At 39.2% G+C, this 22,607-nt stretch overlaps 1 protein-coding gene across 1 annotated transcript in view; it reads left to right on the forward strand.

The window, feature by feature from the left end:
• Positions 1 to 1,461: 1,461 nt before the first annotated feature.
• hsf5 (heat shock transcription factor family member 5) overlaps positions 1,462 to 22,607 on the forward strand; it is a 112,164-nt gene continuing 91,018 nt past the window's right edge. The window contains exons 1-2 of the mRNA XM_043718920.1: positions 1,462 to 2,011; positions 7,334 to 7,735. Coding sequence (XP_043574855.1) covers positions 1,462 to 2,011; positions 7,334 to 7,735 — 952 coding nt within the window. The remainder of the gene's footprint in view (positions 2,012 to 7,333; positions 7,736 to 22,607) is intronic.

A 22,607-nucleotide genomic window follows, 5' to 3' on the forward strand; every position in this document is an offset into this window, starting at 1 on the left:
CTGACCGATTTAAAAAGTGCAGGTAGACAAAAAAACTTGCATATTATTGTAATTAAATAAACAGTATAATAATAACGTGACTATCAGTCATAATTTTATCATGCAACGATCATTTAAATGTCTTAACAGTTAAATTAATAAATTGACATCGTCTTTAATAAAGGATGCAACCACTTAGGTATATTTGAAAGATTTATGGGGAGTTTTTTCACACTGATTGTCATTTCAGACAGTTATGAGCTCCTTCATCCGAATGCTCCTGAGGTGACTGCTTCATCATTTCCTGAGGAAGTGGTTAATCCACCTCACTTCTTCCCAAAAGTGTCCACTTATTATTATTGTTTCTGAAGATTTTCTGTCGGATTATACCAGGAAGAAGTGGATAAAAAAAATTACTGTTGATTTGTAAAGGAAACCGCTCAGCTTTAACAAGATGCTCGAATAACCAGGTATTGAAAATCAATTTAAACATCTCACTTAAATAGCCTTCCATTGAATTTCCTGTGGAAAACTACCACCTTTTTAGACTTTCCAGTGCAAGTGAAATTTTAAGTGACAACTTTAGACATCTTTTTGTTCCCGTTCTCTTAAAAACTGACGTCTAAGATGTCTGGGTTTGTCATCAATTTTGTCTTTCAATCGTCTATTTCTTAATTATGGGAACGAACTTCCCATACTCGAACTACACATCGAAATGCTTATTATGCGTCTACTTATTACAAATTATCCTGCTATTACAGACAATACAGTAACAAGAGATTGTTCAATGAACATCAGCTATTTGTCCTTGTGGATCCTCAATCGGAAGATACTTTGTCCAATGTCCACCTCGTGTTGTGAGTTCAGAAGGATACCCTTCTGGTGAAGAAAGTTAAAAATCACACAACACCAGGTTATAGTCCAACAGGTTTAATTGGAAGCTTCCGATTAAACCTGTTGGACTATAACCTGGTGTTGTGTGATTTTTAACCTTGTACACCCCAGTCCAACACCGGCATCTCCAAATCATGACTTCTGGTGAAGGGATGCGACCCTTCAGCTGGCGCATATACTCCACCGGTCACTGCACGCACGAGGGATTGTGGGGGCGGGGAACACCTGGCGCATGCGCTTTGGTGGATGGGGATAACGCAGCTCCCACATGATCGCGCAGCTTTGCCGCCGGGCGCATGCGCCATGGGCCGAGCTGGTGTTTGGGGCTGCGTGCGACGGCGCGTGCGGCGGGCGTTTGGACCGCGTGTGCCGGGCGCGAGCGTGAGCTCGGAAACTGATTGGCCGAATTGGAATTTAAACAGCAGTTCGGGAACGCGCACTAACGGTTCCATGGAAGGGATCGATCGGCATCGGAACCCGACAGTGTTTGGCATCGATCGATATCTATGTTAGGAGGAGTGCTCGGTTTCCAACCAGCTCCTCCAGTTCCTCTTTATGCTTCATCAATCAGTCGGATCTATTCCCCCGATGAGCCCCGTAGTGAGCCATGAAATGGAGGAGTTCCTGCTCTCCACTCCGATCAATCCCAACAACTTCCCGGCCAAGCTGTGGCGTATTGTCAACAGCCCCCGGTACCGCTCGATCCGCTGGGACCCCCGCGGAGAAGGGCTCATCGTCGACCAGCAACTCTTCGAATCCGAGCTCCTCACCCCCATCAAGAACGTCAGCAACGGGGCCAACCTGGAGCCCGACACCGACTTGCTCTTCAAAACCACCAACTTCACCAGCTTCATCCGCCAGCTTAACCTGTACGGTTTCCGAAAGATGGGGCAGGGCAGCGGCGAGCACCCGGTGCCGGGCGAGTTGGGGGCAGGAGATGGGCTGCTTCATCATTTTCACAACCCCAGCTTCAAGCAGGACCACCCGGAGCTGCTGATCAACATGAAAAGGCTAACCAGCGCCAACAAAGCCAAGCTGGCAGCTGGGCTCCAGGTCAACACCAGACCACCCAACCGTTTCCAGAGATATCTCACCAACTCCATGGACTCCATTGGCCAGACTAAAGGGGACCGACATGGTAGGGATGGAGTCATTGCTACAGACTCTGATAGTTTGGGTAGGATGGGAAATTGATGTCAACAACAGCTTGTATTTAGATGTCTTTGAAACGCCCCAGGGAACATCCCAGAGAAATTAAGTTGTTCTCCCCACAGAAGATATTAGGACATATAATTTTGAGAGGACACTATAGGGAGAATGGTGCAACAGTTCACAAATAAGCAATTGTGTATAATCCCTGGCTCTGGTTAGCTAGCTAAGCATGAGGCCAGCAGAGTGCAGTCACACCAAATGGATGATGGAGAACCATTAACAGAAAATGATATAATCAACTATGTCAAAGATTGCAAGCAGCTCAAAAAGGATGGGGAGGAATTATTTACCTTTGTTATGTTCACTAAGCATAATATTGTGATTTTGGTTAATTGTGACAACCCTGGAAACCTAATTGGAGAAATTCAAATATGGAGTTTTGGGCAAGATGATGCACTGCAAAATTGGGAGAGAAAAGGAAGTTTGAAGTTGGGCTGTAGTTTACAAAGATAATGGACCCATTGGTTAGTCTTTGAGGAGAGCAATGACAACAAGATTTGAAGGAGATGGAGCCAGTATATGAAGAAAGAGAGCTTTTAATGATAACAGCTGACAGAGGGAATGAAGAAGGGTGTTCAGATGTTTATTGGGACGGAGCAGGTCAGGGGCGGAGCAGAGAAATCTGTAAAGGAAGTTTAGCCAATCTGGTAGGCTAGGGGAGTGGAAGAAAAAGGCAGAGACAGCTTATTTGATGGCGACAATCTTAGTGACAATTCTATTGAAAAGAAAGTAATTTATTTTGAGGTGGCTTTTTGCATTGTGGCTAAGACTATGCTGCAAAGGTTAACAAGCAAGGGAGGTCAGCTTTGGGATAATAGATTGGAAAATTGGGTTTGCACTCTCGTACAGCAGTTTGATGGTTCGATTCCTGAAGAAGGGCTTATGCCCGAAACGTCGATTCTCCTGCTCCTTGGATGCTGCCTGACCTGCTGCGCTTTTCCAGCAACACATTTTCAGACTTAATCATAGGCAACCTAGCCAGAAGGAAGATCAGCTGATTGTATCTGGAGGCAAGGGCTGTTCCTCATGGTGGTGTAAGTGTGCACCTTGCCTAAATTGTGGCATGTGCTCAGATGAATACAGTAGAGCTTCTCCAGAGTGACGAGGCATTAGATCTATTGATTATGATCTCCAAACTCACATTTTCGTGAAAGCATGAGTCTTTTGTTCTGAAGGCAAGGAAGTTCAGTGAGAAGAAACTTCTGGTTTGTGAAAAAGCCTGATCTAACATCAATCAGCCAACCGATTGGCTGCCAGAAGGCTTTCTATCAGAATACGAATCTGGCCTAGGAAGTCTTGCCAGTCAGAGGCCAGCATCTTCAGAACAAAGTCTGTGGCTAATGTCAGGTTAGGACAGCATTGTTGGTATCCCCAGGTGGAAGATCAGAGATGAGAAAGTTAAATGTTGGGAGTTTAAATTTCTGGGGTTGTGAGAGACAGGCAGGAGGTCAGAAGCAAAGTAAGGGGCTTGGTCTCTGAGACCACACACCTGCTCTTGGCTGAACCTGATGATATTGCAAAATTAGTGTAGATCGAGGGAACACTCTAAACTAATAGCCTATCCATCCTGGTTTACCAGTCAGACAATCTGTATATTTTCATATCTATAATCTAAGATAATTGCAGCTCAATATGTAGCTAATTAATCACTGAAGGATCTTAATTGATGGTGGTTTGGAAGTATTTGCCGTGAGCATTCCCATCCAGACCTTAATTTCTGAGGTGGTGGGACAGGTGTATGTATCTCCCTGGTGATAACCCATCCAATTATTTGCCCTTCCCAACACCCCTACCACTTCCACAGAGAGAAAAATCCTGATCATGGCTTTTGTTATATGTATATGATCCTACATCACTGCAACATGTTGAGTTATATGGCTAGCAGATATTCTTTATTGCCCAATGTCCACCTATCAATTTTCCAGTAGTTCTAATGCAGATGGGACAGTGCACTGCCTGAATATCAGTTATGTTCAGCATGGACTGGTTAGAAGGAAGGGTCTGTTTCCATGCTGTCTAACTCTACGACTCTATGATACCAGGCATTGACCTGCATGGTTCCCTGATTAAGTTACACATCAAATGGATATTAAAGAAGTGACACATTTGTAGGATAACAATCTCAACTTTTACATTTAAAGTAGTGCCCCAGCCCCAAAGAGTTGCCTACAATCCTGATGCAGTATGTGCTTTCTCTCTGAATACAAAACTTCAATGGACTTCCTTATGTCCAGTGGAAAAGAACTGGGAGGTTTTGAAATTCTCACTTGCTCCAGCTGGATGAAGCCCAACACACAAAGATTAACAGACAAGATCACCTTTCCAGCCACTGGTTATCCCTTCTTGAACTCCACTGTGGCTGAAGCTTTGAAGCTCCAGTGGGTGGTAGATTTCAGTGAACACCTCTCACAGTTGAACAATCTGATGCATGATTTTGTGCTGAGGTGAAGGAGAAAAATTGCTCCCTCAATACCCTTACATTTATATAGTCCATTACAGAGCGCCTTTCCCTCCTTATCCTCCTTTTTTGAGCAGTTTTTCCTTTTCTATATCACCTGTGTGTCATCCTTCCTGTCATTGCTTCGCATGAGGTCCACTGAAGATGTTACCTAGTAAGGTAACAAAAGGTCTGGAAATGAACCTGTCAGCTCAGCAAGCAAACCTACATCCAAAACCTCAACCTGAGCTACAAATCTTCTCAAAACTCACTATGTAATCAAATTTCAGAGAATTGTAAGAATTATAAGGCAGTAATTGTAGGGAATTTTAACTACCCAGATATTAACTGTATGATCTATAAGGTACAAGTTAGGGAGGAAATAACATTTTTAATTTACATACAGGTGAATATTTTAGTTGGTGTGTAGAAAGTCCATCAAGGGTGGAGACAGTTCTGAACATAATCAGAAATGAGCCCAGGCAGTAGAAGGTGAAATAGTAGAGGAATATGTTGGAGATGATTACCTTTCATCACATAAATTTAAGTTAAATGTGATAATGGATTAGGATGGCCAAAAATAAAAGTTCTAAAATAGCAAAAGGCTGGTTTTGCTAAGATAACATAAGAACCATGAACTTTTTTTTTATATCTTAAAAAAAAACTATGGAATGAGAAAGAACTGTTTTTAAAAACATTTATTTTCCAGAAAGGTTTTTTTGCTTTAAAATACAGCCATTCAGAATTCTGCTTTTGTGGCAGATGATCAGGAGCTGAAGAATTGTTTACAAATGAAGTAGATCAATTCTCAGCCACCTGAGGAGATGGGAACTCAAAACTAATAAAGAGACATAGACACAGAGAAAGAAATACATATAAGTGTGTCTAGCTGTTCTCTGCAGTAAAAAAAAGATTAAGCTTGAAACTTGAATTCTTGCAGCAATTATTTTGAAACGTAACTTTTGAATTAATAAATAGGACTCATTTTATAAGCGAACCATTTACTCTATGCTTCGTACAAATCCTTTGTGGAACCCTTTAGATAAACACAACAGAAGACCATTGGCCTGGCTAAGAAGAATCATCTCAATATTGGAACCAGGAAGTAAAGACTACTGAACTGACTTTCCAGTTAGTCCAATGGAGCTAATTGAATAATTACCAGCAGAACTACCCTGAAATTAGTGATAGAGTCATAGAGATGTACAGCAAGAAACAGACCCTTCAGTCCAACTTGTCCATGCCGACCAGATATCCTAAATTAATCTAGTCCCATTTGCCAGCACTTGGCCCACACCCCTCTAAACCCTTCCTATTCATATATGCATCCAGATGCCTTTTGAATGTTGTAATTGTCCCAGGCTCCACTCCTTCCTCTGACAACTGATTACATAAATGCACCACCCTCTCTGAAAAATGACCTTTTTTTAATAGTTCTGGTGAGGATCTTTATTGCTGATGAATAAATGTTGAGTTATGTAAGGTTAAGAAAGGACATTAGCTGCAACATTCAGATTGGGAATAGCACAGATAGCATCAAATCAATGTTACACACTTGCTGTTATCACAATTTGCCCATTCAACATACTGTCAGTTTCCCTCATATTACCATCCTTACCACATTTGTAATTGTGTTGTCAGAAGGAGAACTATGTAGACATCACTTTGGACTGAAAATGACATTAGTAACTGAAAATACAGTCAAATTTTGGAGCCAAATCTTTTAGCCACCCCAACAGGCAATTTGCAATGCTGATCAGACTTAGTAAGTTTGAAATTCTCACCTCTTCTTCTCAGTTGAGATTCTGCATCATAGTGACTGTCTGAGCATGAAAGAATGATAGTTTACTGGCCTCTACAAGCACACAGGGGCATTAATGGGATCCAAACTAGCTAAATGACCTAGACTTTTGAAGACCAAAATATTTAAAGATCAGCCTTCTTTCTCATGTGAGTAAAAAGCTATCTCCTGGAATTGGAAGAACTAAACAACATGGTCCTACCCCAGACACCACACCAGAGTTATCAGCTGACGATTTCAGTGATACTTCCAAAATGGCTATGCACACTTGCCTGAAGTAATTGAGATTCCTCAGTGATTTCAGCTGAATCATTCTTGCACCAAAACTGTATAAAAACACTAAATATTTTGGGGCCATGATCTCCAAAGATTGTAATTTTCATTAACTTTTCTAATGCAGAATACAGAACCATAGGAATTAAGTAATTTTATTGTACTGTATCTGAAATTAAAGGCAAAATCCCTGTGTTTCCCAATCCCAGGTTTAATTTAGTTATGACACTAGTTATATAAAATACTGTGGACCTGTCAGTGCTTAGTGGATGTAAAATGAGATGCTAGAATCTCTCTGATTTTAGGGTTGTCACAAAAACGGAATCTTCAATCAACAGTCATAAATTCCATTTTGAAATATATGGATCAGTCAATGATAGACCTAGCTTCTCTATAAAGCTAAAATCTATCAAATTTTATGACCGTCCACATGATTTAGCATTCTGCTTACACCTGACACTTTAGCGAATTGAATTGTTGATTATTTTAATGGTAGAAAGTATTTAACACAATGTAGTATAATCTAGAAATTAAATGAGTATGTTTGTAGATGAATGCTTAATACCTCTGTACTCTATTGTCAGTTATTTCAGTACAGATATTAATCCATTTATGACTTCATTGACATAGTGAAGATGGAATGTTAAAATGCAGCAATGATTTCTTATTTGTCTATAAGTATTGGGCAACCATATAATATGTCTCCTTTGTTATGCTTTATTCAGGGCCTGTGACAGTTGGACAACTTCAACGAACATTTCGTAGAGATAGCTTGTCCCCATACCCATTTATGTCACCTTCCCACAATCAAAGTCCTTTACATACAGTGTCAATTAAAAGTTTGTCAAGTTCTAATACTGGAGGTCTAGATCGAACCCCTATTCCACCACGTACATGGCATAGCTCAATTGGACTGGTAGCTGGACAAATGGATACAACATCTTCATCTCCATTTACTGAGAAAGCAATTCCATTTTCTGTCATACAACGATTTCCAACTGAAGTCACCTATACACTGCAACCTAATCCAAATAATGTCCATGTTCAGCAAGGATCACAAGAGATTGGAGCTACTAGTCAGAAATATGCTGGTTACCTTACCTCTCCACCACAGTATCATCAGGCTTTCTATCCAACAGGTACATGTTTTTGATTCCTTGGTTATTTTGTTTTTATTTCAGTTTTCACTCACTTCATTTTTAAATGTATTCTTGGGGTCCCCAGCAACATCTAGCATTCTGACAGAGAATGATCAGTAACCTCATTAAGAACTAAATCATACACGTTTTGATCTATAACAAGTTTTATACAGAATCCATTATTTTGGTTTCTATGTTCATGTGAGAATGATATCTTAAAGTAAATTTAAATTGCACTGATTCCTGCTGATGGATGATACTTAGCTCAGAATGCTCAATGAAACTAGCAAATAGATTTAAAAGACATTGACAGATATTATGAGGAAATCATTGGGTTCGGAGACATACTGGTAATTTGACTGCAGGCTATCATTGTTATCCATGTTGAAAAAGAGTGACAAAAGGAAATTTTAAGTAAATTCCATCCAAAATAATGGAATTTGTTTATTGGAATAAATTTGAGGATTGTGGATATAACGTAGTGTACAGGAATTAGTATGGCTTCAGAAAAGGCAATCTCCTGGATTGGTCAGCTTAACATCTTTAATGATATGATATCTGTGAATCAATACCAAGTTGTGCATAATCAAGAAAAAATAATAAGATATTATCCAAAGTGTGCAGCTTTAAAGACAATCCTGGAAGTGGATTAAAAACCTGGCTGAAGAATAGAAAACAATGTCTACTTGTTTGAGATGTTAGGCCAGGGCGAAGACCATTAATAAGCAGAATAACTTGGTGATTGGAATTATTTTTTTTTAAGAATGTTAGTGACTTGATTTAGAAATTCAAATAGATTGGTCTAATTTGTGAATGATATCAAACTAGGAGGATCAATGGAATAAAAGAATAGATAGATAATTCAGCTACTAGGTCTGTTCCACTATTTAGTTTGATCATTGCTGATCTGTGCCTCAACTCAGTTTACCCACCTTTAATTCCTTCATAGATTTAGACAAGAAAAATCTAAACATCTAAGCTTTGAAAATGTGAATTAATCAAACAACTACAAACATTACATTATTCCCTGACTGAAAGAAATGCTTCTAAATTTCATGTCATAATGGCTTAACTCCAGTGGGAATGAAGGTGGCCATTCAGAATAGAAAATTAATTGATCTTAGTGTAGCAGTGGGTAGAGAGTAATTTAAAGATGTAAAATACATGGGAAGGAAAAATAAGCAATACATGATACTCTGAATCATATTGAAATAGCAAAGACATAAATTCAAATAGAATTAGGTAATTTAGTAAGATCAACATTCAACATATTTAACCAGTTCAAAGCAGTAACTATGGAGCCAGAACATTCACATGATCAGGACATCTAGTAAATCTGTAAAAGATATTGTTCTCTTCCCACTTCCATGTTTCACATTATATGTAAGTAGCATCTCAGTGTTACTTAGCACAGGTTGCAGTTTGAATGGAATGTTGGGAGTTTGGTGAGCTGAAGGAGCAATGTGAGCAAGGAAAGGAACTGTTACTTTGCTTGTTTTACTTTTTCACCCTATAGGATTTGGTTCTTACCCTTAAGTATGCATTTTACAGGCACAGGAGAAGGAGCTGATTGGTGAGTAATTCTACTCACTACTCTCTAATTTCCAATTTAGCCTAAATAGTCCAGAAGTAAGCGTAAGATAGAGTAGGCAGTTTGGCCAAGCAGATTGTCATTCTGTAGTGTATGGGGAATCTTGGACACTTTGTGACAAGGCGAACAGGGTGCAGGAAGCGTCACTGGCTACAGAAATTTGAGCTCCAGGTTTCGCACTTCGGTGGAGGTTAGGGTTCGGGTGCATCCATGAGGCAAATGACTACCTGGATAGCACATTTAAGGAGATGGTTACATCAAAACATAGGGCATACAATGAATAGGTGACAACCAGTGATCCCAAGAAAACCAGGCACACAGTGCAGGAGTTCTCTGAGATGATTTTTCTTGTTAAATGGTTTTCCATCATGGATACTGATAAGGGCAATGTCTCCTCAGAAGAGTATGATGGAGCAAGTCAATTGCACCACAGGTGGCTCAGCTGTACAGGAGGGAAGGAAGAAAATGGGAAGAGCAGTAGTGATAGGGGATTTGTTATCTAGCAAAAACAGACAGGTGTTTCTGCAATTATAGATATAGTTAAAGGATGGTATGTTGTTAAGGTCAAGGATTTCAAAGAGCAGTTGCAAGACACTCTTCTGGGGGAGAATGATCATCCAAAGGTCCACATTGGTACTAACAACAGAGATTACAAGGGGGATGTGGTCCTGCAGTCAGAATTTAGTACATTAGGTGGAAATTTAGCAAGCAGCACCTGAAATGTAGTGGCCTCTAGATTACCCCCAATACCATGCACAACTGAGCCCAGAAACTGGAATATAAGACAAGATGAAGCAGGAGGGAAAGATTTAGGTTACTGAGATGTTGAAACTAGATGTGGGGTTAGATCATATCTGTACAAGTTAGAGTGGTTACATGTGAATAAAGCTGGGATTGAGTTCCTTGCGGGGTGCTTTTCCAGTACTGTTGGAGAGGGTTTAAACTAAATTGGAAGTGTATAGGGACCAAGAGAGATATCATATAAGATGCACAAAAATACCAGGAGAGATACTAGAATAGAGATAGCAAATGAAAAGATTGACTCAAAATACAGGAGAAATTAAAGCTTATACATGAATGCACAGATATAGTAAATAAGATTGGTGAGTTACAGGTGCTGATTGTCATGTAGAAGTGTAGTGTCATGACTATAACAGAGATTTGGCTCTGGAAAGGCAGAATGTATGCTAAATAAACCTGGATGCAAGATTTTCAGGAAAGGTTGAAAAAGGAGGGCTGGTGATATTAGTTAAGGAGAGCATTGCTATGATGGAGAGAGAAAATGCCACAGAGGGATCAACGACAGAATCAATTTGGCTAAATCTAAGGAACAAAAAAAGGAGCAAATACATTGCTCAGCCTAAACTAACTAGTGGGAAAGATTTAGAGGAACAAATCTGCAAGGAAATTATAGGGAGGTGGAAACATTATTGAGTAATTATACTGGGGGAACCTTAATTCTCCAAATGAGGTTGGGGATAGGAGTAGTGTGAAGGGTAGAGACGGCCACATATTCCTAGTTGAAGTAGAAATTTTTACAGCAGCATATGTCCAGTCCACCAAGAAAGGCACTGTAAACATGTTTCTTGGGAATGAAGTGGGCTAAGTAGATCAAGTGTCAGTAGGAGAAAATTTAGGGAAAAGTGATTATTGTATATTAAGCTTTAGGATGATGGTGAAATAGAGCAATGAACAGTCTAGAGCAATAATAATTAACTGAGGGTGTATTAACATATATATGGTGCAAGACCTGGACTGGATAAAGTAGAGTGAGAGGTTAATAGGAAGAACAGGTGGCATCCTGAAAAAAGAGATGATTTCGGGATATTCTCTGAAATGGAAATGGAAATTAATACAAAGAAGAAAATGTTAATGGTAAGTATCAGGTACACAATACAATTGAAAACCAGGCTGAATATAGGAGGTTCAGATAGAGGGTACGAAAGCAAATAAGAAAAGCAAAAAAGGAATTATGAAAATACACTGGAAGATAATATTAAAGAAAATTCCCCAAACCTTTTGTAATAGTAAAAGTGTGGTTAAAGAAGGAGTAAGGACAGGTTGGGACCACAAAGAGGATTTAAACAAATTTCTCCCAAATTTCTTGGCATTCCACATACATCTCAATGGCTGGGAAAATCCCACCATATGTCTTGTTGAAAGGAAAGGTGTAAGGATAAGCCAGTAATTATGCAACAGTCAGTTTAATTTTAGTAGGGGGAAAACTTCTGGAAGCAATCATTTGGAATAGAATTAAGCAAACATACGTGTGGGTTAATTAAGGACAATGATCATAGACTCCTTAAGGGAACAGATTGTTGGTTTGCTTGCTGAGCTGGTGGTTTTGTTTTCAGACATTTCATTACCATGCTAGGTAACATCATCAATGAGCCTCCAGAGAAACACTAGTTTTCTGTCCCGCTTGCTGTTTATGTGTCTTGGTTTGTTGTGATGGGTGATATCATTTCCAGTTCTGTCTCTGAGAAGTTGGTAAATGGGGTGCAAATCTATGTGTTTGTTAATGGAGTTCCAGTCTGAATGCCAGGCCTCTAGGAATTCCCATGCGTGTCTTTTTTTGGCCTGTCCCAGGATGGATGCTTTGTCCCAGTTAAACAGATGTCCCTCTTATCTGTGAGTAGGGAAACCAGTGATAGTTGGTCATGTCAATTGGTGGCAAGTTGGTGCTCATATTTCCTGGTGGCTAGTTTCCTGCCGGTTTGTCCAATGTAACCACACTAAAACAACCACTGATGAATTTAAAGGACCCCGTACCCACAAACAGCAGAACAAAGGTAATATACAAAATACTCTGCAGGAATGAACAAACATTAGATTCCCTACAGTGTGGAAACAGGCCACTTTGCTCAACAAGTTCACACTGACCCTCCAAAGAGCAACCCACTCAGACCCATTTCCCCCACCCTATGTTCACCCCTGACTAATGAACCTAACATTATGGACAATTTTGCATGACCAATGCACATCTTTGGATTGTGGGAGGAAACCAGAGCACCCAAAGGAAACCCATGCAGAAACAAGGAGAACATGCAAACTCTACACAGTCACCCAAGACAAAAATCGAACCCGGGTCTTTGGCGCTGTGAGACAGCAGTGTTAACCATCGAGCCACCATGCCACCCTTGAAACTACTAGTTAAAACTCATACAGACCTAAAATATACCTTGTCATTATGGCCGAGAGAATAACAAAATTGTGGAAATAATTCTGTGTCTCCAGTCTTCACAATTTGATGGGATATTCTTATTGTTTCCCAAGTACTTCAGATCTTTTCCTTTGGTTCTTTCAATTCTTCATTGAAGGCACAAATTATAAAGTCTCTAACTTATTGGCTAAAAATAGCAGGTTGTAGAAACTGATGGCAGAAAATATTTTGCTTCCTTTAGCTTCATGTGTTTTACTGGAGAAGAAGGACAACACATCCCCCTCTAGAAGTCCAATGTATTATTTGCACCTACAAGCTGTTCACCTATGCAGAAGCTCATCAAACAGTTTGATGATCGTTGACATCCACAACTGGCTAGAATTTCAGAAACCAATCAACTACTTGTTGCGGCCCAAATCTCACTCTGTATACATGGCGCTGTGTTGTCTAGTTATCCCTTCCCCTCTCTAACTGAAAGCAATAGTGTAATCTAAACTTACAATGGATTTCATTAAGTTACTTTTTAAAAGTACAGCAGTCCTTTGTTGTAAAATTCATTTTTTCAATTCAATCCATAAAAAAAAGATGAAATATGGTTAACATATTTAGAAGTTTACATATTGACATGGCTAGATGATTGGCTTACCAGCAGAAAACAGAGAGTAGGCATAGGAAGGTCATTTTAGTTAATGGTTATTGCCCACATTAGCAAATGATGTGCCATGGGGATCATTGCTGAGGTTTGATCTTCTAACAAGTTAGAAACTGCTGGAAAAACTCAGCAGATCTGTCAGCACCTATGCAGAATAAACAGAGTTAACATTCCAGGTCCAGTGATTCTTCTTCAGAACTGGACTCAAAACGTTAATTTTACTTTCTCACCACAGGTATTACCAGATCTGCTGAGTTTTTGCAATAATATCTGATTTTGTTTCTGATTTCCTGCATCCACAGTTCTTTGGGCTTTTTCTTTTCTTCTATCAATTTGCTTGGATGAATGGACTAAAGTTGCTAAATTTGCAGATGACATAAAGAAAGGTGGGAAAGTAGGTTGTGAAGAGGACAAAAAGAGGATAAAGTTAAGAGACTAGAGAAATATTTGGCTAATGGAATGTAATGTGGAAAAATGTGAAATTGTCTGTATTGGCTAGAAAAGTAAAGCAGTAGCATCATAGTGAGAAATTGCAAAGCTTTGAGGTGCAGAGCGATCTGGGTATCAATCATAAAAGATTAGTATCTGGCTTCAGCAAGCAAATTGGAAAGCTGATAGAATCTAATAACTTGTTGTGATAGAAATTGAACAGAAAAGTCAGGATGTTATGCTTCAATTTTACAGGATATCGGTGAGACCACATCTAGGGTACTATGTATTGGTTACTTGTTTAACAAAGAATGGATGTACATTGGAGCTTTGATGCACCAACACCTAGAATAGGAAGATTATCTTTTGGGTAAAGGTTATACAAACCAGGTTTGTAGCACTGTAGTTTAGATTAGATATTTTCTGATTAACCTGTTTGGAGACATTATTATACATGTCTGGAGTAGGTGGGACTTGAACCCAGATTGCTTGGTCCAGAGGTCGGGACACTATCACTGGGCTATAAGAGTCCCTGGTGTTTGATAAAGTGTGGAAAAATTGTTTCATCTTGTGGTAGAATTGAGAACTAGGCATCACAGTTTAAAATTAAGTGGTCACTCATTTAAGATGTTGAGAACTTTTTTCCTTTAAGGGCTGTGAGTCGTTGAAATGCCTCCTCAGAAGGCAGTGGATGTGGGGTTTAACAATATTTTTAAAACAGTAGTAGATAAATTCAATATAAACAAGGTGTTGAAAGGTTATTGAAAGGTAGTTAAGAACTTAGAAAAAACAGATCAACTGTGATCTTATTGAATAGTGCAGGAGGCTGGAGGGGTAACTGGCCTCGTTCTGCTTGTAATTTATTTGTTAATATGGATGTGTTTGTATGATTTGACTGAAATTTACACTCACTCTAAAAGCTGATCGTTACTAGTGTTGATTGTTGGCCCACATCAGGAAATGACCAGTTCTTATTCTTCATCTGACTGCATGACCATACTTTAACATCATCCTTCCTTATAGTGTCCCAGCTATACTGTCATAGCTGGCCCCAGATATGAATTCAGTTAACAGCCTGTTGGATTTCCTCTCTTCTTGTATCTTTTTTTTGTTGGTTGTTCAATCTCCAAAGTTCTACAGAACTACAAAGATAAATGATAATGTGAATACTCCCACTGTATGCATTTAGTTCATAACCTGTTCAGGAGTTAATTCTCATTCCATTCTTGACATCCTGATCATGAATCATAATTGCAGTTAATTTGTGGTTTTGCTCTGATGTTAAGCCATAGAGTCATAGAGTTATCCAACACAGAAACAATTCAGTTCAACTCATCCTATTTGCCAGTATTTGGCCCATTTTTCTCTAAATCCTTGCTACTCAGATTCCTTTAAAATGTTGTAACTGTACCAATCTCCATTATCTCCTCCAACAGTTCATTCCATACATGCACCACCCTCTGCCTGAAAACGTTTTCCCTCAGATCCCTTTTAAATCTTTCCGCTCTCACCTTAAAACAAATTTATTCAAATCCAAATCAATCATGGATTTCACTTGATTCATTCATTCTGTGCATTGAAGTTAACTGTTTCATGTCCTTCACATCTTAAGTTTTTTTGGTAATTGAGTCACAAATGAGTAGTCAAGGAATGGAAGAAATACAGGGAGTCGTCAAAAGTCTGATTCCAGACGTCAGATTTCTAGGTTATAAAGAAACATTGAATGAACCTGGGATTTTCAACTTTGAAAGACAGGTCTAAGAGGCAATCTGAGTGCAGTACATGAAAACTATGTGAAAAATACTTAGCAGTACAGAACTTAAACATTGCCGAAGGGACACTAGAAGTCTTTATGGATTACAAAACTAGAATGCAATAAATAGACTTGAAAAAAGAGACATTTCATATGGCATGAGAATAGAGTGCTGATTGATTCAAGCATCATAGGCTTGGAAGTGCTTGTTGATAAGGGTGATAACCTGCCTGGTGATACATATGATAGGATTTGTCCTTACAATTCACTTTGTGCACACATATGTGGGCTACCCAAGATACATAGAGAGAGTGAGGACTGCAAATGCTGGAGATTCATCATTCCTGATGAAGGGCTGATCCTCGAAACATTGATTCTCCTGCTCCTTGGATGCTGCCTGACCTGCTATGATTTTCCAGGACGACACTCTCGACTACCTAAGATACACAAAAGTGATGTCCCCTTATGTCTTATTCTGTGTATGACTGGCACTACATAAAATAAATTGGCCAAATGGTTTGTGATCTGTTGCCATTAGTTTTAACTTAGATTTCCACATAAACAGTGAAGGGTTCCTTCATGAGCTGTATGTTGCAAGCAATGTCATGTCCATGTGCTGATTCAACATTGTCAATTTATCGACAAACATATCACTCAAAGAAGTCATTGGTATCTGTATTGTGTCACTATATCATGAATCTAGGCATATCACCTGTATCTAAATCTGTGACCCATACCTCATGAACCTCAACTTGTGCAATTGAGTTTGGTTTCCATAACACTCTGTAAGCCCAAATAAATGGTATTGCCATGGGATCCCCTCTAGGCCAAGCTGTTGTTAATTGAGGACACAGTACAGAGGTGAAAGAAATGAAAGATTACCCGGGAGGGGGAGGAATTAGCCAACCATGGCTGATGAAGGAATTCAGCAAGTGTATCACAGAAAACGAGAGCACTGGGAAATTAGAAGATTGGGAAAAGTACAAAATCAAACAGAGGATAACAAAGAGAGAAATAAGGAAGGAGAGGATCAAATATGAAGGTAAGCTAGCCAGTAATATTAGAAATGATAGTAAAAGTTTCTTTCAATACATAAGAAACAAACGAGAGGCAAAAGTAAAGATTGGGCCACTCCAAATTGATGCAGGAAGGCTAGTGATGGGAGATAAGGAAATAGCTGAAGAACTTACTGTGAGTCAGCCTTCACAGTGGAAGACATGAGTAATATCTCAAAAATTAAGGAGAGTCAAGGGGCAGAGTTGAGTATAGTGGCCATTACAAAGGAGAAAGTACTTGATAAGCTAAAAGGTCTAAAACTTGGTAAATCTCCTGGCCCGGATGGGCTTTATCCTAGAGTTCTGAGGGAGGTGGTGGAAGAAATAGCCGGGGCGTTGATTGTAATCTTTCAAAAATCACTGGAGTCAGGCAAAATCCCAGGTGATTGGAAAATTGCTGTTGTAACCCCCTTGTTTAAAAAGGATCAAGACAAAAGATGGGAAATTATAGGCCAATTAGCCGAACCTCGTTTGTAAGTAAAATTCTAGAATCCATTGTTAAGGATGAGATTTCTAAATTCTTGGAAGTGCAGGGTCGAATTGCAATAAGTCAGCATGGATTTAGTAAGGGGAGGTCGTGCCTGACAAACCAGTTAGAATTCTTTGAAGAGTTAACAAGTAGGTTAGACCATGGAAACCCAGTGGATGTTATCTACCTCGACTTCCAAAAGACCTTTGATACAATGTCTTATGGAAGGCTGCTGAGTAAGGGAGGGCCCATGATGTTCGAGGTGAGCTATTGGCATGGATTGAGGATTGGCTGTCTGACAGAATGCAGAAAGTTGTGATAAAAGGTTCTTTTTCGGAATGGCAGCTGGTGACAAGTGGTGTCCTACAGGGTTCAGTGTTGGGGCTGCAGCTGTTCACTTTATATGTAAATGATCTGGATAAAGAGACTTGGGGGCATTCTGGCGAAGTTCACCGATGATACGGAGTTGGGTGGACAGGCAGTAATTCTGAGGAGGTGTGGAGGCTACAGAAAAATGTAGACAGTTTAGGAGAGTGATCCAAGAAATAGCTGATGAAATTTGATGTGAGCAAATGCTAGGTCTTTCACTTTGGAAAAAAGAACGCAGGCATGGACTATTTTATAAACGGTGAGAAAATTCATAAAGCCAAACTACAAAGGGATCTGGGAGTCCTAGTCCAGGATTCTCTAAAGGTTGACTTGCAGGTTGAGTCTGTGGTTAAGAAAGCAAATGTAATGTTGTCATTTATCTCAAGAGGGTTGGAATGTAAAAATAATGATGTGCTACTGAGATTTTATAAAGCTCTGGTTAGACCCCATTTGGAATACTGTGTCCAGTTTTGGGCCCCAAACCTCAGGAACGACATACTAGCACTGGAGCACGTCCAGCAGAGATTTGCACGGCTGATCCCTGGAATGGTAGCCTTAGCATACAATGAATGGCTGATTATCCTGGGATTGTATTCGTTAGAGTTTAGAAGGTTGAGGGGAGATCTAATAGAAATGTAGCATGGCTTAGAAAGGGTGGACGACGGGAAATTGTTTCCATCAAGCGGGGATACTAGGACTCGTGGGCACAGCCTTTGAATTAGAGGGGGTCAATTTAGAACAGAAATGAGACATTTCTTCACCCAGAGAGTGGTGGGCCTGTGGAATTCACTGCCATGGAGCGCAGTGGAGATCGGGATGTTAAATCTCTTCAAGGCAGAGATTGATAAATTCTTAATCTCGCAAGGAATTAAAGGATACAGGGAGAGTGCGGGTAAGTGGCGTTGAAATGCCCATCAGCCATGATTGAATGGCGGAGTGGACTCGATGGGCTGAATGGCCTTACATCTGCTCCTATTTCTAATGGTCTCATGATCTTATCTTTGTTGATTACCATGAGCAGCGCCTCTTTAATGGAAATACCACGAAGGACCAGTCATTTGCTTACATCCAATATGTGGATGACATGTTTACAATATTTCAAGCTGCAGCTGTTTTAAAGTATTTCTTCACATAGCTTAATAAAATCCATCCTGCAGTCAAATTTGACTTTGAAATGGAGCAACCAAATTTTGGCACTGGAAGGGGAAAGTATCTCAAAACTTAGAACCATAGGTGAAGGGAGTTATTTTAGATTAGATTCCCTACAGTGTGGAAACAGGCCTTTCGGCCCAACAAGTCCACACCAACCCTCCGAAGAGGAGCAGCCCACCCAGACACATTCCCCTACATTTACTCCAGACTAATGCACCTAACACTATGGGCAATTCATCTAACCTGCATATCTTTGTGGGAGGAAACCCATGCAGACACAGGAAGAATGTGCAAACTCCACACAGACAGTTGCCCGAGATGAGAATTGAACCCGGGTCCCTGGTGCTGTGAGGCAGCAGTGCTGACCACTGAGCCACTGTGCCACCCATTATCTCACACTGCAACTATGAAGTTAATCCTTCAGTGATTTTCTTCAGAAACAGGAGGTTGTCATCAAAGAAATGCTGAAGTAAGCAGTATCTTGTTTTATATAGGCAAATGAAATTTGTATCTTCATAGCACCATTTTGAAAATAGGGCTCATGGAGACACCTGAATTTTGCTGCATCCCAGTAGCAATGCCCTGATTAATCAGAATCTACCTCCTGGTCTTAAATGTAAGATTGATGGTTCTTGCTGCACCTCCACAGTAATTATAGCTCAGCCGATCTGCACCCTCTTCTCATGCTGTATAAAATGTTATAGACTTAAATTGTTTTAAGTTTATTTGTTGCATCTTAGTTTGATGAATGCAAGACAAAAATCTTCAACTACTGGTCTCCTTTTAGCAATATTTAATTCGAATAAGATTAATAAAGCAAAGGGGTACAGTTGCATCTCAGTAAAAGTTAATTTAGTGTCAATAAGACGTAAGATGCAGGAGCAGAAGTAGCCCATTAGACCCATCAAGCTTTTCCACCATTCATTGTGACCAAAGCTGATCTGATAATTCTCATTTACTGCCTTATCTCCATAACCTTTGATTCCCTTACTGAGTGAAAATCTGTCTCAGCCTTGAGTGTACTTTCTGGCCCAGTCTCGATAGCCCTTTGAGAGAAAACAAACCTTACCATCTCTGTTTCAAATAGACAACCCCTTACTCTGATCTTAAACTCTCCCATGAGGTGAAGCAAACCAATCAACCCTCCCAAGAATCTTAAATGTTTCAATAAGACTTCTCATTCTTCCAATAAGTACACACAAACCAACTACTCAACCTTTTCTCATAATAATATCCCTGTTATACCTGGGACCAACATAATCAATTTTCTCTGCATTGCCTCCCCTGCCACTATATCTTTCCTTAGCTAAGGGGACCAAGACTGTTCACAGTGTTCCCAATATGCCTTGTGTAGTTTTACCAAGATTTCCCTATTTTTAAATTCAGTTCCATTTGAAATAAAAGACAACAATTCATTTTCCTAGTCATGGTGTGCAGCTACAACACACTCAAGAAACTCAATATAGTCCAGGATAAAACAGCATTGACACCATACCCACAAACATTGACTCCCCCCATCATAAATGGTCAGGAACAGTAGTGTGTACATCCAAAAGATATGCTGCAAAATTCACCAAAGCTCCTGACATACCACCTTCCCAACCCACAACCACTAACATTTAGCAGGACAAGGATAGCTGATATCTGGGAATCTGCAAGATCCCATCCAAACCACTCCCACCCTATTTGGAAGTATCTCACTGTTCCTTCAGTGTTGCTGAGTCAAAATCCTGGAACTCCTTCCCTAATGGCATTGCGGTTTTACCTACTCCAAATGTACTGCAGCAGTTAAAGAAGACAGTCCACCATCAATCAAGGGTGATAAATCCTGACCTATCTCTAGAATAAATTTTAAAAAGTGGATTAAAATTATCCATGATTATCACCATCTGATAATTCCTGATTCTAATAATAATTCCTGTTGCCTACTCTTTCCATTGATGATTCACTTCTTACGTCACCCCATCCACCTAATATAATTTTTGATGAATAACAATTTCCATTATCTTAAATGAGTTATTTGAAAGATATCTGGGACTAAGGCCAAAAGGACATTTTATTATACTTTAAAATGATCAAGTAGCTGAGGATGATGTTGCTCTGTAGTCTCAAGGAATAGACAATTAGTTTCCAGTTCCTCTCACTCAGTCCCAAAAGAAAAGTACTTCTAAGTTCTGGTTCACAATTCCCTACTTAAACATCTTGAACTTTAATCATGTGTAAAATCTATTGAATATTCATATCACTGAACTTTCCAAAGGTCAACAGTGCAGCAAGTCTTCCCATTCTATTTGAACTGAGTATTATATGATCAATGGTCATTTACAATGTGTGCTGTGTCTTTTTCTAAAGAAATTTCACTCCTATTAAAAAGCAGTATATACATGGAGATACACAACGCATTTTACATTAATCTTTGATGCTGGTGAATGCAGCCCTGGTCTTCTACACATTCTGGTCGGAATGAGGGATAAAACTGGAAGAAATGTTTTGGCAGGTGGCTAGGAAAAACCAATTATTTTCCCTTGCTGTTCGATCTTTTAATTTGTCTAATTTTGGCCAGTAAAAGCAAGTTGTCAAAAAAAAGCAATGGTAGCAGGATCTTTGTAAACTTGAAACATAGAGCGGACAAAGTAATTATCAAAAAGTATTTGCTTTCAGTTAGAAGGATCAGGATTTTTTTTCACTTAGAGAAATACCCATAGTTTGGAAGGCTTTTCAGTTCATTCAGGGAGTCCTGGTGAAAGTTAGATGTGTAAAAATGTTTCAACTGGAAAAAAAAAGGACACAATTTATGATTGTTAAGAAATAGGTTACCCCAGTGTTATGAGATTAATTTGGAGGTTCCAAACCAGAAAGTGCTTGAATAGAACCTTGGATGTGACGTTTAAAGCTGTGCAAGTCTAAGCTCAGTCATACTCTAGGAAGAAGCTAGTAAACTCTCAAGATTGGGATTTGAAAGCAACAGGCCAAACCTAGATGTGATAGAGAAGAGGTTCTCCCTGATGTTTGAGTTAAATAGGTGCTGTTGAGATAAATGTAGTTATATTTTAAAATCTTTAACATTTTTTTAAAATAAATAATTTGGTTTATTGTATTTAGTCTTCATTTCCTTTGCATGATAAACTTCTTTTTCCTTGTTGAAACCAGATCTGCAGCATTGTGTGCTTGTGTCCCATTGAAAGATCACCTTGTTGAATAAAAAGAAATAATTTATTAATCCAGACTTCAGATCTGATTTGTCCAGCAATAATATCAGCTTGGATCATAGCTATTTACAGTAACACATTAAGTCCAGTGTTCAGAACTATGTCTGTTCTCAGCACTTTGTGTTTGAGAGGATGTTGGTGGTCTAATTTAGGACCCCTTAATCTGGTAAATTTAAACTTTTAGCTTACCTGTCAGATGGCTGCCTTCACCAGTCTGTTTAAATGGCTGTTCACTAAATTTCTTCAGACCTTTTTTTTGCTAAACACCTAAAAAAATGTATTTAGAGCACACATGGAGCATGCCAATCATTCGCAGTCTAACTTGGCAATGGGCTATATCTAGTAGGCTTCTATCCTGGAATATCTTGCATAGACGCAGTCATGTCGTGGGACCACTCTTTATGATAATCAAAAGTAGCCAATAGCTTGAGACCTTTAATCACCTGCTTAGCTCCAATTTTTTTTACATGATTGAAATTTAAATTTTAAACAGAAACTTGCTATAAATGAATTTTTTATGTGTTGAAATCATAAAATTGTGGCACTGCAGTACCCCCTCAATGGCCAGGGAAGGGAATTGCCATGACTTGATTAATTGTGGAAGAAGGAATTTATAAAGGAAAATAAGTTGATACAAAAGTGTTATACTACAATGAAACAAGAAAGAAACATATTGGAGACATTGCATGACAATGTAATATTTTCAGTACACATGCAGATAATATTTGTCCCAATTCTTTATTTACAACTTTATTATCTAATTATGTTTACATCATGTTTACAACATAGAAACAATCTATTTGGTCTAACAAGCCCATGTAATTGTAATATTGCACAAGAGCTTACTCCAATCCTGCTTCTACTAACGCCACTGATATCTTTCTGTTGCTTTCTACCTGTGCCATTTTACTTGTTTCTCTATTAACCTCAACTACTCCTTGTGGTAATTCCACATCCTAACTACTTTTTGAGTAAAGAGCTTTTCCCTAAATTCTCTATTGGACTAATTAGTGAGTGTCATGTATTTATG

Source organism: Chiloscyllium plagiosum, chromosome 28 (assembly GCF_004010195.1).
Source record: "Chiloscyllium plagiosum isolate BGI_BamShark_2017 chromosome 28, ASM401019v2, whole genome shotgun sequence".
Lineage (NCBI taxonomy): Eukaryota > Metazoa > Chordata > Chondrichthyes > Orectolobiformes > Hemiscylliidae > Chiloscyllium > Chiloscyllium plagiosum.